General features: G+C 37.9%; 1 protein-coding gene and 2 long non-coding RNA genes across 3 annotated transcripts in view; 1 reads left to right on the forward strand and 2 right to left on the reverse strand.

The window, feature by feature from the left end:
- Positions 1–315: 315 nt before the first annotated feature.
- The window catches only part of LOC115190211 (glutaredoxin 3), a 33,155-nt gene continuing 16,451 nt past the window's right edge, over positions 316–17,019 (reverse strand). Inside the window, exons 5-11 of the mRNA XM_029748710.1 lie at positions 14,681–14,853; positions 11,784–11,845; positions 11,550–11,607; positions 8,152–8,204; positions 2,485–2,524; positions 2,178–2,270; positions 316–697 (exon numbers count right to left, since the gene is read on the reverse strand). Coding sequence (XP_029604570.1) covers positions 647–697; positions 2,178–2,270; positions 2,485–2,524; positions 8,152–8,204; positions 11,550–11,607; positions 11,784–11,845; positions 14,681–14,853 — 530 coding nt within the window. The 3' untranslated portion in view covers positions 316–646. The remainder of the gene's footprint in view (positions 698–2,177; positions 2,271–2,484; positions 2,525–8,151; positions 8,205–11,549; positions 11,608–11,783; positions 11,846–14,680; positions 14,854–17,019) is intronic.
- Positions 5,422–6,307, reverse strand: LOC115190212 (uncharacterized). Its single transcript, XR_003877132.1, has 2 exons — positions 6,263–6,307; positions 5,422–5,507 (listed from the first exon to the last, which is right to left on the reverse strand). It is a non-coding gene; the product is annotated as an uncharacterized LOC115190212 (long non-coding RNA).
- Positions 14,860–15,143, forward strand: LOC115190213 (uncharacterized). The gene is made up of 2 exons (XR_003877133.1): positions 14,860–14,993; positions 15,054–15,143. It is a non-coding gene; the product is annotated as an uncharacterized LOC115190213 (long non-coding RNA).

Raw genomic sequence — 17,019 nt, forward strand, 5'->3', positions numbered from 1 at the left:
ACCCATTATGTCATCATTGACTTGAATGGGGAGGCCACTTCTATGTCTTTTCTCTGACTGCTGTGTTCTAAGGTTCTAGTTCTTTGCTCTGACTGCTGTGTTCTAAGGTTCTAGTTCTTTGCTCTGACTGCTGTGTTCTAAGGTTTTAGTTATTTGCTCTGATTGCTGTGTTCTAAGGTTCTAGTTCTTTGCTCTGACTGCTGTGTTCTAAGGTTCTAGTTCTTTGCTCTGACTGCTGTGTTCTAAGGTTCTAGTTCTTTGCTCTGACTGCTGTGTTCTCTAAGGTTCTAAAGACAAATAAGGAAAACAGTCAGGTAGCATCATGGATTACTTTATTATATTTGCAGCTGGTGGTGGTGGCAAAATGCACTTTGATCAATTGGGTTTATTTGGACACCTGTGGTATGTTCAGAAAAATCAATGGATGGATAATATACGACTTATTTCATCCCTCGTGCCTCAGACTGCATTCACTGTGACCTTGTTGGCTTTAAGTGAGAGGTTAAGGAAGTTCTAAGATGGTAGAGTGGGGAAGAGAAGAGGGTAGAGTGGGGAAGAGAGGTGAAGAGTAGTCCATAGCTTATTCCCATCACAGTAACAGTGCTACTGGCATCTAGCATTCATCCTTAGGACAGAAGAAAGGCATCTAGCATTCACCCCTCAGGACAGAAGAAAGGTCTCCACTCTCTTTAAGCTCCTGTAAAAACACAGAAAACATGTCAATACAGGTCTGGTCTTCATACCAGCTGATACATGAAAAAACTCCTGAGAACTCCTGTCTCATGAAACTCACTATGAATAGATACACAGAGAACTCCTGTCTCATGAAACTCACTATGAATAGATACACAGAGAACTCCTGTCTAATGTAACTCACTATGAATAGATACACAGAGAACTCCTGTCTAATGAAACTCACTATGAATAGATACACAGAGAACTCCTGTCTAATGAAACTCACTATGAATAGATACACAGAGAACTCCTGTCTAATGAAACTCACTATGAATAGATACACAGAGAACTCCTGTCTCATGAAACTCACTATGAATAGATACACAGAGAACTCCTGTCTAATGAAATTCACTATGAATAGATACACAGAGAACTCCTGTCTAATGAAACTCACTATGAATAGATACACAGAGAACTCCTGTCTAATGAAACTCACTATGAATAGATACACAGAGAACTCCTGTCTAATGAATAGATACACAGAGAACTCCTGTCTAATGTAACTCACTATGAATAGATACACAGAGAACTGTCTAATGAAACTAACTATGAATAGATACACAGAGAACTCCTGTCTAATGTAACTAACTATGAATAGATACACAGAGAACTCCTGTCTAATGAAACTAACTATGAATAGATACACAGAGAACTCCTGTCTAATGAAACTCACTATGAATAGATACACAGAGAACTCCTGTCTAATGAAACTAACTATGAATAGATACACAGAGAACTCCTGTCTAATGAATAGATACACAGAGAACTCCTGTCTAATGAATAGATACACAGAGAACTCCTGTCTAATGAAACTCAGTGACATCACAATGCAGTCCTTAAAAGAACAGTGATTGACAGGTGATCTATTAAAACTGACCTCCAGCTGATATCAATCACTAGCCACTGCTGGTTAATACGCTGCTTTAAACCCACGCGGACTACAGGCCTAGTTTATACAAAGCAAGGCTCTTGGTGAAATAAGTACACATATCTAACAGAGGATTGCTGTTAGACACACCCTGAGGACTTTAACCTCCCTAGCATGGTTTAATGTAGTTCGCTAAGAAACCTTGATATTTACATCACACCAATCTTTTCCTCTGTGCTTTTTACTACCGACGATGACCCCTGTCTGACTGTACATGGATGAGGACATTAAGCAGGCTAAGCTAACAGAACACGGTGCTTTAGTGACACCTGGTGGAGAGTCTGTGGTACTGCTGTTGGCTCTGTCTGTCTATGACACTGTGACATGCCTAGCTGATCCTATAAAGGGTTGGTTTCCACAGACACAGATTCAGCCTAGTTTAGGACTAAAAACTATTTTAAACGGAGGATCTCCATTGTGAATGGTTTATAGACATATTAAGACTAGTCCAGGACTAAGTGGAGGTAATAAGTACAATTATGGTCTGAGGTGTAAAACAAAAATCACTTCTCACTTTCACAATGTCCAGCCCACCAATGAGTTCCCCCTTGACGTATAGCTGAGGGTACGTTGGCCAGTTTGAGTATGTCTTCAGCCCCTGTCTAACCTGGAAATTGGAAGATAAATGAAGAAAACATCTTTAGGTTTCACCAACATAGTTTTTTTGGGGGGGGGAGACAAAGTTTCAAGGGACTTTGGTCACAAGGATCAAACATCTAAAAATACAATATACAACCTGCTTTTCTGAATATCACTGCTGATTAAAAAAAATACTTCACTTAAAATAATCTAAAGCAAATGTCATAGACAGCCTCTTTTACCTCCTCATCTTCCAGGATATCAAAGGTGCTATATTCCACTCTGCAAACAGAAAACACAGGCAGGATGTTAACCAGCGCATCATATTATGAACACAGTTAACCAACACATCATATTATAAACACAGTTAACCAACACATCATATTATAAACACAGTTAACCAACACATCATATTATAAACACAGTTAACCAACACATCATATTATAAACACAGTTAACCAACACATCATATTATAAACACAGTTAACCAACACATCATATTATAAACACAGTTAACCAACACATCATATTATAAACACAGTTAACCAACACATCATATTATAAACACAGTTAACCAACACATCATATTATAAACACAGTTAACCAACACATCATATTATAAACACAGTTAACCAACACATCATATTATAAACACAGTTAACCAACACATCATATTATAAACACGTTTAACCAACACATCATATTATAAACACAGTTTAACCAACACATCATATTATAAACACAGTTAACCAACACATCATATTATAAACACAGTTAACCAACACACCATATTATAAACACAGTTAACCAACACATCATATTATAAACACAGTTAACCAACACATCATATTATAAACACAGTTAACCAACACATCATATTATAAACACAGTTAACCAAGACATCATTTTATAAACACAGTTAACCAACACTTCATATTATAAACACAGTTAACCAACACACCATATTATAAACACAGGCAGGATATTAACCAACACATCATATTATAAACACAGTTAACCAACACATCATATTATAAACACAGTTAACCAACACATCTATTATAAACACAGTTAACCAACACATCATATTATAACACAGTTAACCAACACATCATATTATAAACACCGTTACCAAACACACCATATTATAAACACAGTTAAACCAACACATCATATTATAAACACAGTTAACCAAACACATCATAGTATAAACACAGTTAACCAAGACATCATATATAACACAGGCAGGATATTAACCAACACATCATATTATAAACACAGGCAGGATATTAACCAACACATCATATTATAAACACAGTTAACACAGCGCATCATATTATTAAACACAGTTAACCAACACATCATATTATAAACACAGGCAGGATATTAACCAAACCATCAATTATAAACACAGGCAGATATTAACCAACACATCATATTATAAACACAGTTAACCCACACATCATATTATAAACACAGGCAGGATAATTACCAACACATCATATTATAAACACAGGCAGGATATTAACCACACATCATATTATAAACACAGGCAGGATATTAACCAACACATCATATTATAAACACAGGCAGGATATTAACCAACACATCATATTATAAACACAGGCAGGATATTAACCAACACATCATATTATAAACACAGGCAGGATGTTAACCAACACATCATATTATAAACACAGTTAACCAACACATTATATTATAAACACAGTTAACCAACACATTATATTATAAACACAGTTAACCAACACATCATATTATAAACACAGTTAACCAACACATCATATTATAAACACAGGCAGGATATTAACCAACACATCATATTATAAACCACAGGCAGGATATTAACCAACACATCATATTATAACACAGTTAACCAACACATCATATTATAAACACAGGCAGGATATTAACCAACACATCATCTTATAAACACAGTTAACCAACACATCATATTATAAACACAGGCAGGATGTTAACCAACACATCATATTATAAACACAGTTAACCAACACATCATATTATAAACACAGTTAACCAACACATCATATTATAAACACAGTTAACCAACACATCATATTATAAACACAGGCAGGATATTAACCAACACATCATATTATAAACACAGTTAACCAACACATCATATTATAAACACAGTTAACCAACACATCATATTATAAACACAGTTAACCAACACATCATATTATAAACACAGGCAGGATGTTAACCAACACATCATATTATAAACACAGTTAACCAACACATCATATTATAAACACAGTTAACCAACACATCATATTATAACACAGGCAGGATGTTAACCAACCATCATATTATAAACACAGTTAACCAACACATCATATTATAAACACAGTTAACCAACACATCATATTATAAATACAGTTAACCAACACATCATATTATAAACACAGTTAACCAACACACCATATTATAAACACAGTTAACCAACACATATTATAAACACAGTTAACCAACACATATTATAAACACAGGCAGGATATTAACCAACACATCATATTATAAACACAGGCAGGATGTTAACCAACACATCATATTATAAACACAGTTAACCAACACACCATATTATAAACACAGTTAACCAACACATCATATTATAAACACAGTTAACCAACACATCATATTATAAACACAGTTAACCAACACATCATATTATAAACACAGTTAACCAAGACATCATTTTATAAACACAGTTAACCAACACATCATATTATAAACACAGTTAACCAACACACCATATTATAAACACAGGCAGGATATTAACCAACACATCATATTATAAACACAGTTAACCAACACATCATATTATAAACACAGTTAACCAACACATCATATTATAAACACAGTTAACCAACACATCATATTATAAACACAGTTAACCAACACATCATATTATAAACACAGTTAACCAACACACCATATTATAAACACAGTTAACCAACACATCATATTATAAACACAGTTAACCAACACATCATATTATAAACACAGTTAACCAAGACATCATATTATAAACACAGGCAGGATATTAACCAACACATCATATTATAAACACAGGCAGGATATTAACCAACACATCATATTATAAACACAGTTAACCAGCGCATCATATTATAAACACAGTTAACCAACACATCATATTATAAACACAGGCAGGATATTAACCAACACATCATATTATAAACACAGGCAGGATATTAACCAACACCTCATATTATAAACACAGTTAACCAGCGCATCATATTATAAACACAGTTAACCAACACATCATATTATAAACACAGGCAGGATATTAACCAACACATCATATTATAAACACAGGCAGGATATTAACCAACACATCATATTATAAACACAGTTAACCAACACATCATATTATAAACACAGGCAGGATATTAACCAACACATCATATTATAAACACAGGCAGGATATTAACCAACACATCATATTATAAACACAGGCAGGATATTAACCAACACATCATATTATAAACACAGGCAGGATATTAACCAACACATCATATTATAAACACAGGCAGGATGTTAACCAACACATCATATTATAAACACAGTTAACCAACACATTATATTATAAACACAGTTAACCAACACATTATATTATAAACACAGTTAACCAACACATCATATTATAAACACAGTTAACCAACACATCATATTATAAACACAGGCAGGATATTAACCAACACATCATATTATAAACACAGGCAGGATATTAACCAACACATCATATTATAAACACAGTTAACCAACACATCATATTATAAACACAGGCAGGATATTAACCAACACATCATATTATAAACACAGTTAACCAACACATCATATTATAAACACAGGCAGGATGTTAACCAACACATCATATTATAAACACAGTTAACCAACACCTCATATTATAAACACAGTTAACCAACACATCATATTATAAACACAGTTAACCAACACATCATATTATAAACACAGGCAGGATATTAACCAACACATCATATTATAAACACAGTTAACCAACACATCATATTATAAACACAGTTAACCAACACATCATATTATAAACACAGTTAACCAACACATCATATTATAAACACAGGCAGGATGTTAACCAACACATCATATTATAAACACAGTTAACCAACACATCATATTATAAACACAGTTAACCAACACATCATATTATAAACACAGGCAGGATGTTAACCAACACATCATATTATAAACACAGTTAACCAACACATCATATTATAAACACAGTTAACCAACACATCATATTATAAATACAGTTAACCAACACATCATATTATAAACACAGTTAACCAACACACCATATTATAAACACAGTTAACCAACACATATTATAAACACAGTTAACCAACACATATTATAAACACAGGCAGGATATTAACCAACACATCATATTATAAACACAGGCAGGATGTTAACCAACACATCATATTATAAACACAGTTAACCAACACATCATATTATAAACACAGTTAACCAACACATCATATTATAAACACAGTTAACCAACACATATTATAAACACAGGCAGGATATTAACCAACACATCATATTATAAACAACCTTTTCTCTGTCTCCATTCATTCCCTTTAGATCTCTACTCCCCTGGATGCAGTGAACACTAAGGAATATCCCACTGGAGTTAACATGTGATTCAAATTTATCTGAATCTATATGAATAATTAACACTAAATATAACATGAAGTCATCTTATCTAAATAAATCAACAACAACATGATATAGTGGTGTTCTCACCCTGCGCTGTTCATTATCATGATATAGTGGTGTTCTCTCACCCTGCGCTGTTCATTATCATGATATAGTGGTGTTCTCACCCTGAGCTGTTCATTATCATGATATAGTGGTGTTCTCACCCTGCGCTGTTCATTATCATGATATAGTGGTGTTACCTCACCCTGCGCTGTTCATTATCATGATATAGTGGTGTTCTCTCACCCTGCGCTGTTCATTATCATGATATAGTGGTGTTCTCACTCTGAGCTGTTCATTATCATGATATAGTGGTGTTCTCACCCTGCGCTGTTCATTATCATGATATAGTGGTGTTACCTCACCCTGCGCTGTTCAGTATCATGATATAGTGGTGTTACCTCACCCTGAGCTGTTCATTATCATGATATAGTGGTGTTCTCTCACCCTGCACTGTTCATTATCATAATATAGTGGTGTCACCTCACCCTGAGCTGTTCAGTATCATGATATAGTGGTGTTACCTCACCCTGAGCTGTTCATTATCATGATATAGTGGTGTTACCTCACCCTGAGCTGTTCAGTATCATGATATAGTGATGTTATGATATAGTGGTGTTATCACCCTGAGCTGTTCATTATCATGATATAGTGGTGTTACCTCACCCTGCGCTGTTCATTATCATGATATAGTGGTGTTACCTCACCTTGCGCTGTTCATTATCATGATATAGTGGTGTTCTCACCCTGAGCTGGTCATTATCATGATATAGTGGTGTTCTCACCCTGTGCTGTTCATTATCATGATATAGTGGTGTTCTCACCCTGAGCTGGTCATTATCATGATATAGTGGTGTTACCTCACCTTGCGCTGTTCATTATCATGATATAGTGGTGTTACCTCACCCTGCGCTCTTCATTATCTCCAGTATCATGAAGTAGTGGTGTTACCTCACCCTGAGCTCTTCATTATCTCCAATATCATGATATAGTGGTGTTCTCTCACCCTGCACTGTTCATTATCTCCAGTATCATGATATAGTGGTGTTATCTTACCCTGCACTGTTCATTATCTCCAGTATCATGATATAGTGGTGTTATCTTACCCTGCACTGTTCATTATCTCCAGTATCTGACGACTGAATCCACATTTGGCTTGCTACAGACACAGGAAGAAAAACAGACTTTAGATTTAAAACAGATAACTTAAGATCCTGACATGGGTCTGATTAACAAAGAACATACACTTTATAATAAACATATTAACTCATTTCAGATCCTTCAACAGGTGAGTCCACACAAACCATTTTATTGCAGAACAAAATCACAGGAAGCAATGTTTCTGGTCTTCAAATTTTTTTTTTTAAGACAAAGATAATTTCAAATAGCTAATATAAAAATCCCCGAGCCGACAAGGTAAAAAATCTGTCATTCTGCCCCTGAACAAGGCAGTTATTAACCGACTGTTCCTAGGCCGTCATTGTAAATAAGAACTTGTTCTTAACTGACTTGCCCTAGTTAAATAAAGAATACAAATTAAAATAAATAAAAAGTACTACTCTGAAGCAGGATGAGTTGGGACTTCTTCACTCCAGAATGAATAGCACCAAACTAAAGCTTTCACTGAGCAAGTTTCAACTCCTATTGGTTTCACAGGACCCACTTCTAAACTGTCTTTTAAGAAATGGAGGGAAAACTAATAAAGATCCATATCTAAAATAAAAAACCCAGTGAGTGAAAAGGGAGAGATGGGATTCACAGGGGACTAGGTTTAAACTACTCTGAAGATATCTGTTCATCTGTGAGCAGCAGCAATCAATAGGTGTGTGAAGAAGGAGGGTAGAAGAACCATGTGTGTGTGTGTGTGTGTGTGTGTGTGTGTGTGTGTGTGTGTGTGTGTGTGTGTGTGGGGGGGGAAATCGCACTGAGAAGAACATTATTGATTTTAGATTAGCCTCAATTCTGTTGAAATGTATGCAATACCAATTGTCCTTATCTACTAGATTGGCAGAGTATATAGGCCAACTGTTACCTCTTGAAGTTATATTAGAATGGTATTATATAGGCCAAACACAAGCCTCAGTTTATTGTCCATGTATGTTATGCATAGTATTTATTTACAATTAGCTGCAATTATATTCAAGTCCTATTCTCCTTTTCTATTCCTTTTTTTATTTTTTATCTTTATTTAACTAGGCAAGTCAGTTACGAACAAATTCTTATTTACAATGATGGCTCTTGTTCAGGGATGACAGATTTGTACCTTGTCAGCTCGGGGATTCGATCTTGCAGCCTTTCGGTTACAAGTCCAACGCTCTAACCACTAGGCTACCTGCCGCCCCCATTCTATTACATTAATTAAGTACACAGACCAAACAAACACATAGGTTTATTGCCCTGTTATGATATAGTGACACCTACGTACCTCTTCATTGCCCTGTTATGATATAGTGACACCTACGTACCTCTTCATTGCCCTGTTATGATATAGTGACACCTACGTACCTCTTTATTGCCCTGTTATGATATAGTGACACCTACGTACCTCTTTATTGTCCTGTTATGATATAGTGACACCTACGTACCTCTTCATTGCCCTGTTATGATATAGTGACACCTACGCACCTCTTTATTGCCCTGTTATGATATAGTGACACCTACGTACCTCTTTATTGCCCTGTTATGATATAGTGACACCTACGTACCTCTTCATTGCCCTGTTATGATATAGTGACACCTACGTACCTCTTCATTGCCCTGTTATGATATAGTGACACCTACGCACCTCTTCATTGCCCTGTTATGATATAGTGACACCTACGTACCTCTTCATTGCCCTGTTATGATATAGTGACACCTACGCACCTCTTCATTGCCCTGTTATGATATAGTGACACCTACGTACCTCTTCATTGCCCTGTTATGATACAGTGACACCTACGCACCTCTTTATTGTCCTGTTATGATATAGTGACACCTACGCACCTCTTTATTGTCCTGTTATGATATAGTGACACCTACGCACCGCTTTATTGTCCTGTTATGATATAGTGACACCTACGTACCTCTTTATTGCCCTGTTATGATACAGTGACACCTACGCACCTCTTTATTGTCCTGTTATGATATAGTGACACCTACGCACCGCTTTATTGTCCTGTTATGATATAGTGACACCTACGTACCTCTTTATTGCCCTGTTATGATATAGTGACACCTACGCACCTCTTTATTGTCCTGTTATGATACAGTGACACCTACGCACCTCTTTATTGTCCTGTTATGATATAGTGACACCTACGCACCGCTTTATTGTCCTGTTATGATATAGTGACACCTACGTACCTCTTTATTGTCCTGTTATGATATAGTGACACCTACGCACCTCTTTATTGTCCTGTTATGATATAGTGACACCTACGCACCGCTTTATTGTCCTGTTATGATATAGTGACACCTACGTACCTCTTTATTGCCCTGTTATGATATAGTGACACCTACGCACCTCTTTATTGTCCTGTTATGATACAGTGACACCTACGCACCTCTTTATTGCCCTGTTATGATATAGTGACACCTACGCACCTCTTTATTGCCCTGTTATGATATAGTGACACCTACGCACCTCTTCATTGCCCTGTTATGATATAGTGACACCTACGTACCTCTTTATTGTCCTGTTATGATACAGTGACACCTACGCACCTCTTTATTGCCCTGTTATGATATAGTGACACCTACGCACCTCTTTATTGCCCTGTTATGATATAGTGACACCTACGCACCTCTTTATTGCCCTGTTATGATATAGTGACACCTACGCACCTCTTTATTGCCCTGTTATGATATAGTGACACCTACGCACCTCTTTATTGCCCTGTTATGATATAGTGACACCTACGTACCTCTTTATTGCCCTGTTATGATATAGTGACACCTACGTACCTCTTTATTGTCCTGTTATGATATAGTGACACCTACGTACCTCTTTATTGTCCTGTTATGATATAGTGACACCTACGCACCTCTTTATTGCCCTGTTATGATATAGTGACACCTACGCACCTCTTTATTGCCCTGTTATGATATAGTGACACCTACGTACCTCTTATTGTCCTGTTATGATATAGTGACACCTACGTACCTCTTTATTGCCCTGTTATGATATAGTGACACCTACGCACCTCTTTATTGCCCTGTTATGATATAGTGACACCTACGTACCTCTTCATTGCCCTGTTATGATATAGTGACACCTACGTACCTCTTTATTGCCCTGTTATGATATAGTGACACCTACGTACCTCTTTATTGCCCTGTTATGATATAGTGACACCTACGTACCTCTTTATTGCCCTGTTATGATATAGTGACACCTACGTACCTCTTTATTGTCCTGTTATGATATAGTGACACCTACGTACCTCTTTATTGCCCTGTTATGATATAGTGACACCTACGTACCTCTTTATTGCCCTGTTATGATATAGTGACACCTACGTACCTCTTTATTGCCCTTCATGAATAGCATGACTGGACTCCTGTTGATGGTCGACTTCAACCTGGAGGTTATAAGGACAGTCCATAAGTCAAACAATACAACGTGCCATCTTCCACGTCTGTGTGTGTGTGTGTGTGTGTGTGTGTGTGTGTGTGTGTGTGTGTGTGTGTGTGTGTGTGTGTGTGTGTGTGTGTGTGTGTGTGTGTGTGTGTGTGTGTGTGTAAAGGTGAGTTTTACCTGTGCTCCAGTGTGACAGCCTTGGGACAGGTATTCTCCAGCTCTCCAGATTCAGCTAGTTCCTACAACAGGTATCAACACTGAGATGGGTCACTGGATCACTGCAGAGGCCCTTTGATCTACTGTACCTACACACTAACACACACCTACAGTCTGAATCACACTAACACACACACCTACAGTCTGAATCACACTAACACACACACCTACAGTCTGAATCACTAACACACACACCTACAGTCTGAATCACACTAACACACACACCTACAGTCTGAATCACACTAACACACACACCTACAGTCTGAATCACACTAGCACACACCTACAGTCTGAATCACTAACACACACACCTACAGTCTCAATCACACTAACACACACACACCTACAGTCTGAATCACACTAACACACACACCTACAGTCTCAATCACACTAACACACACACACCAACAGTCTCAATCACACTAACACACACACACCTACAGTCTGAATCACTAACACACACCTACAGTCTCAATTACACTAACACACACACCTACAGTCTGAATCACTAACACACACCTACAGTCTGAATCACACTAACACACACACCTACAGTCTGAATCACTAACACACACACCTACAGTCTGAATCACACTAACACACACACCTACAGTCTGAATCACACTAACACACACACCTACAGTCTGAATCACTAACACACACACCTACAGTCTGAATCACACTAACACACACACCTACAGTCTGAATCACACTAACACACACACCTACAGTCTGAATCACACTAGCACACACCTACAGTCTGAATCACTAACACACACCTACAGTCTCAATTACACTAACACACACACACTACCGTTCAAAAGTTTGTGGTCACTTAAAAATGTCCTTGTTTTTGAAAGAAAAGCTCATTTGTTGTCCATTAAAATAACATCAAATTGATCAGAAATACAGTGTAGACATTGTTAATGTTGTAAATGACTATTGTAGCAGGAAACGGCAGATTTTTTTATGGAATATCTACATAGGCGTACAGAGGTCCATTATCAGCAACCATCATTCCTGTGTTACAATGGCACATTGTGTTAGTTAATCCAAGTTTATCATCTTAAAAGGATAATTGATCATTAAAAAACCCTTTTGCAATTATGTTAGCACAGCTGAAAACTTGTTCTGATTAAAGAAGCAATAAAACTGGCCTTCTTTAGACTAGTTGAGTATCTGGAGCATCAGCATTTGTGGGTTCGATTACAGGCTCATAATGACCAGAGAAACAAATACATTTCTTCTGAAACTCGTCAGTCTATTCTTGTTCTGAGAAATGAAGGCTATTCAATGCGAGAAATTGCCAAGAAACTGAAGATCTCGTACAATGCTGTGTACTACTCCCTTCACAGAACAGCACAAACTGGCTCTAACCAGAATAGAAAGAGGAGTGGGAGGCCCCGGTGCACAACTGAGCAAGAGGACAAATACATTAGAGTGTCTAGTTTGACGCCTCACAAGTCCTCAACTGGCAGCTTCATTAAATAGTACCCGCAAAACACCAATCTCAACGTCAACAGTGAAGAGGCGACTCCGGGATGCTGGCCTCCTAGGCAGAACGCCAGTCTCAACGTCAACAGTGAAGAGGCGACTCCGGGATGCTGGCCTAATGTCTATAGACTCGTTACAACTTCAACTCGCTACAAGTGGTTTTGTCCGTCTGAGACCACAAGAAAGTGGTCTTGTCAATTCTACGAAATAGTTTTGTAATTTTTCCTGTAGAGCACATTAAATCCACCTGAGACCATCACAGTGAGATGAAACTGTTTTTGTTTCGTCCGCTGGAGTCTCCCGTTTCATATGCGCCATTACAAAGCACAGCTATGAGGTTCCCAGACACAGGAAATTCTTCCTTTGTCTGGATAGGCCAGAAAATGTCACGTGTCGCTCCCCATGCAAATGGCCGATTTCCTGTGTCTGTGAACCTCACAGCTGCGCTTGTAATAGTGCATATGAAAATCGGGACAACCAGCGCTTTTAGGGAGCGTAAAGCAATTGATGTTGCGCCGTTCACAGAGCCCACTGTACACAGAAATATCGGTCGGAACCAGTCCAGAACTGCTCAGTCCCCCCAATTTATTTTTATTTTTTTTACAAATCGAATGATTCGCTTCGCCTTTGTAGTAGTTGGGATTCGGTTCGATTGCGGTGAATCAAATCCTGGGAATTAAAATAATATTTTGTGAGTAGCGAACAGTAATAGGAAAACATTTTAGTAGCTTCCCTTTTTGGATTATGTTGCTGTAAAACTTGTTTGGTAGATACTTCAGGTTGATCTGGGCACGTATTTAAATAGACACTGCAACTTAATAGCTGCTAGTCAGCCTGCAGTGAACACATCGAAAAGGTAAGAAAAAATATGACTCAAGTACATTTCCTGAAGACAATGTGATTTGATTTGTGCTTGCGTCAGCTGTCTAAATATATTTGCATTCTAGATTGTGTTAAATGTAGAATTCAAGCTGAATAGAAGTTGAAGCAGATCAACACAGTAAAGACAGTGCCTGATTACTTTAATAGAATGCTATACATAGAACATCCCATTATGAAGAGTGACAGATTGATGCCCTCTAACTTGGCTGGGACATGCTTTCAATAGTGCTATCAAACTGCTGAAACCAATGTAGTTCACTAGGAGGGTATCCTGACCAGGACTCAAACCCTGGTCTCTGTCATTCCAAAACCATTACACCAAAAGGCTCAAATCTCTAGGTGAGGTCTCTAGGTATTATACCAAGGTTATTTAGTATTTTTACAAGGGTTCCATTTTTCATTTTGTTGTTGTCCATGTTTGTTTTGTTTTCGCTCGCCTCAGTTCCCGGGAAAAAGAGAAATGTGTGTTTGACATTACTCACCTTGACAATGTCCAGTCCCCCTACGAGTTCTCCGTTAACGTAAACCTGAGGGTAGGTGGGCCAGTTGGAGAAGGTCTTCAGCCCTCCTCTCACTTCCTCGTCTGACAGGATGTCAAAACTGCTGAACTGGATAGCGTGGTCCTTGAAAAGCGCCACTATCTGACGACTGAAACCTGGGTGATGGAGAGAACACAGTGTGTTTGTAACCTGGTATAAGACAGGTACACGGCTGTTATACTGGATATTAAATCAGGTTGTTAGTTAAATGTTATTGTATGTTAACAGGAACAACAGAGTCAGGATATTAAATCAGGTTGTTAGTTAAATGTTAGTGTATGTTAACAGGAACAACAGAGTCAGGATATTAAATCAGGACATAATTGCAGATGAGTTTGGTCAGCAGCATGTTTGTTACCCTCATATTATAGGGGACATTTGGAAACAAATGAACAAGACATGAAGTTAAAAGGTAAAATAAAGATGGTCCCAAACCCTAGCCTGGTATCATCACATTCATTAAGTAATATATAAAAATATGTGTAACACTGATAAGTATATATATATATATATATATATATATATATATATATATATATATATATATATATATATATATATATTCATTTTTATTTTAATCAGTGTTACACATATTACTTAAAATGAATGTCATATATATACACACACACTCACAGAGCATTGGGAAAGTATTCAGACCCCTTGTCTTTTCCACGTTGTTATGTTACAGCCTTATTCTAAAATGGATGTGTTATAGACAATACCCCATAACAAAGCGAAAACAAGTATTTTGATTTAAAAAAAATGTCAACTGACATTATTTACATAAGTTTTCAGACCCTTCGCTATGAGACTCAAAATTGCGCTCAAGTGCATCCTGTTTCCATTGATCATCCTTAACCTGTTTCTCCAACTTTACTGGAGTCCATCTGTGGTAAATTCAATTGATTGGACATGATTTGGAAAGGCACACACCTGTCTATATAAGCTCCCACAGCTGACAGTGCATGTCAGAGCAAAAACGAAGACATGAGGTCGAAGGAATTGTCAGTAGAGCTCCAAGACAGTATTGTGTCGAGGCACAGATCTGGGGAAGGGTACCAACACATTTCTGCAGCATTGAAGTTCCCCAAGAACACAGTGGCCTCCATCATTCTTAAATGGAAGAAGTTTGGAACCACCAAGACTCTTCCTAGAGCAGGGTGCCCGGGCCAAACTGAGCAATCGGGGGAGAACGGCCTTGGTCAGGGAGGTGACCAAGAACCTGATGGTTACTCTGAAAGAGCTCCAGAGTTCTTCTTTGGAGATGGGAGAACCTTCCAGAAGGACAAGCATCTTTGCAGCACTCCACCAATCAGGCCTTTATAGTAGAGTGGCCAGACGGAAGCCACTCTTCAGTAAAAGCCCGCTTGGAGTTTGCCAAAAGGCACCTAAAGGACTCTCAGACCATGGGAAACAAGAATCTCTGGTCTGATGAAACCAAGATTTAACTATTTGGCCTGAAAGCCAAGCATCACGTCTGGAGGAAACCTGGCACCTTCCCTACGGTGAAGCATGGTGGTGGCAGCATCATGCTGTGGGGATGTTTTTCAGCTGCAGGGACTGGGAGGCTAGTCAGGATCAAGGGAAAGATGAACGTAGCAAAGTACAGGGAAATCCTTCATAAAAAACCTTTTCCAGGGCGCTCAGGACCTCAGACTGGGGCGAAGGTTCACTTTCCAACAGGACAATGACCCTAGGCACACAGCCAAGACAACACAGAAATAGCTTCGGGACAAGTCTCTAAATGTTCTTGAGTGACCCAGCCAGAGCCCGGACTTGAACCCGATCGAACATCTCTGGAGAGACCTGAATGTAGCAGTGCAGCCACGCTCCCCATCCAACCTGACAGAGCTTGAGGGGATCTGCAGAGAAGAATGGGAGAAACTCCCCAAATACAGGTGTGCCAGGCTTGTAGCGTCATACCCAAGAAGACTCACGGCTGTAGTTGCTGCCAAAAGTGCTTCAACAAAGTACTGAGCAAAGGGTCTGAATACTTATGTAAATGTGATCTTTTTTTATGTTTAATAAATTAGCAAAAATTTCTAAAAACCTGTTTTTGCTTTGTCATTATGGGGTATTGTGTGTAGATGGATGAGGAAATGAGAAGACATTTTTTTGGTCAATTTTAGAATAAGGCTGTACAAAATGTGGAAAAAGTCAAGGGGTCTGAATACTTTCCAAATGCAGTGTATCTATTGTAACAGCTCTTTTTCTATCTTACTACTGACATGAGTCCACATTGGCATGGACAGGATCACTGTTTAAATATGAGGCAGGTTATG

Source organism: Salmo trutta, unplaced genomic scaffold (genome assembly GCF_901001165.1).
Source record: "Salmo trutta unplaced genomic scaffold, fSalTru1.1, whole genome shotgun sequence".
NCBI lineage: Eukaryota > Metazoa > Chordata > Actinopteri > Salmoniformes > Salmonidae > Salmo > Salmo trutta.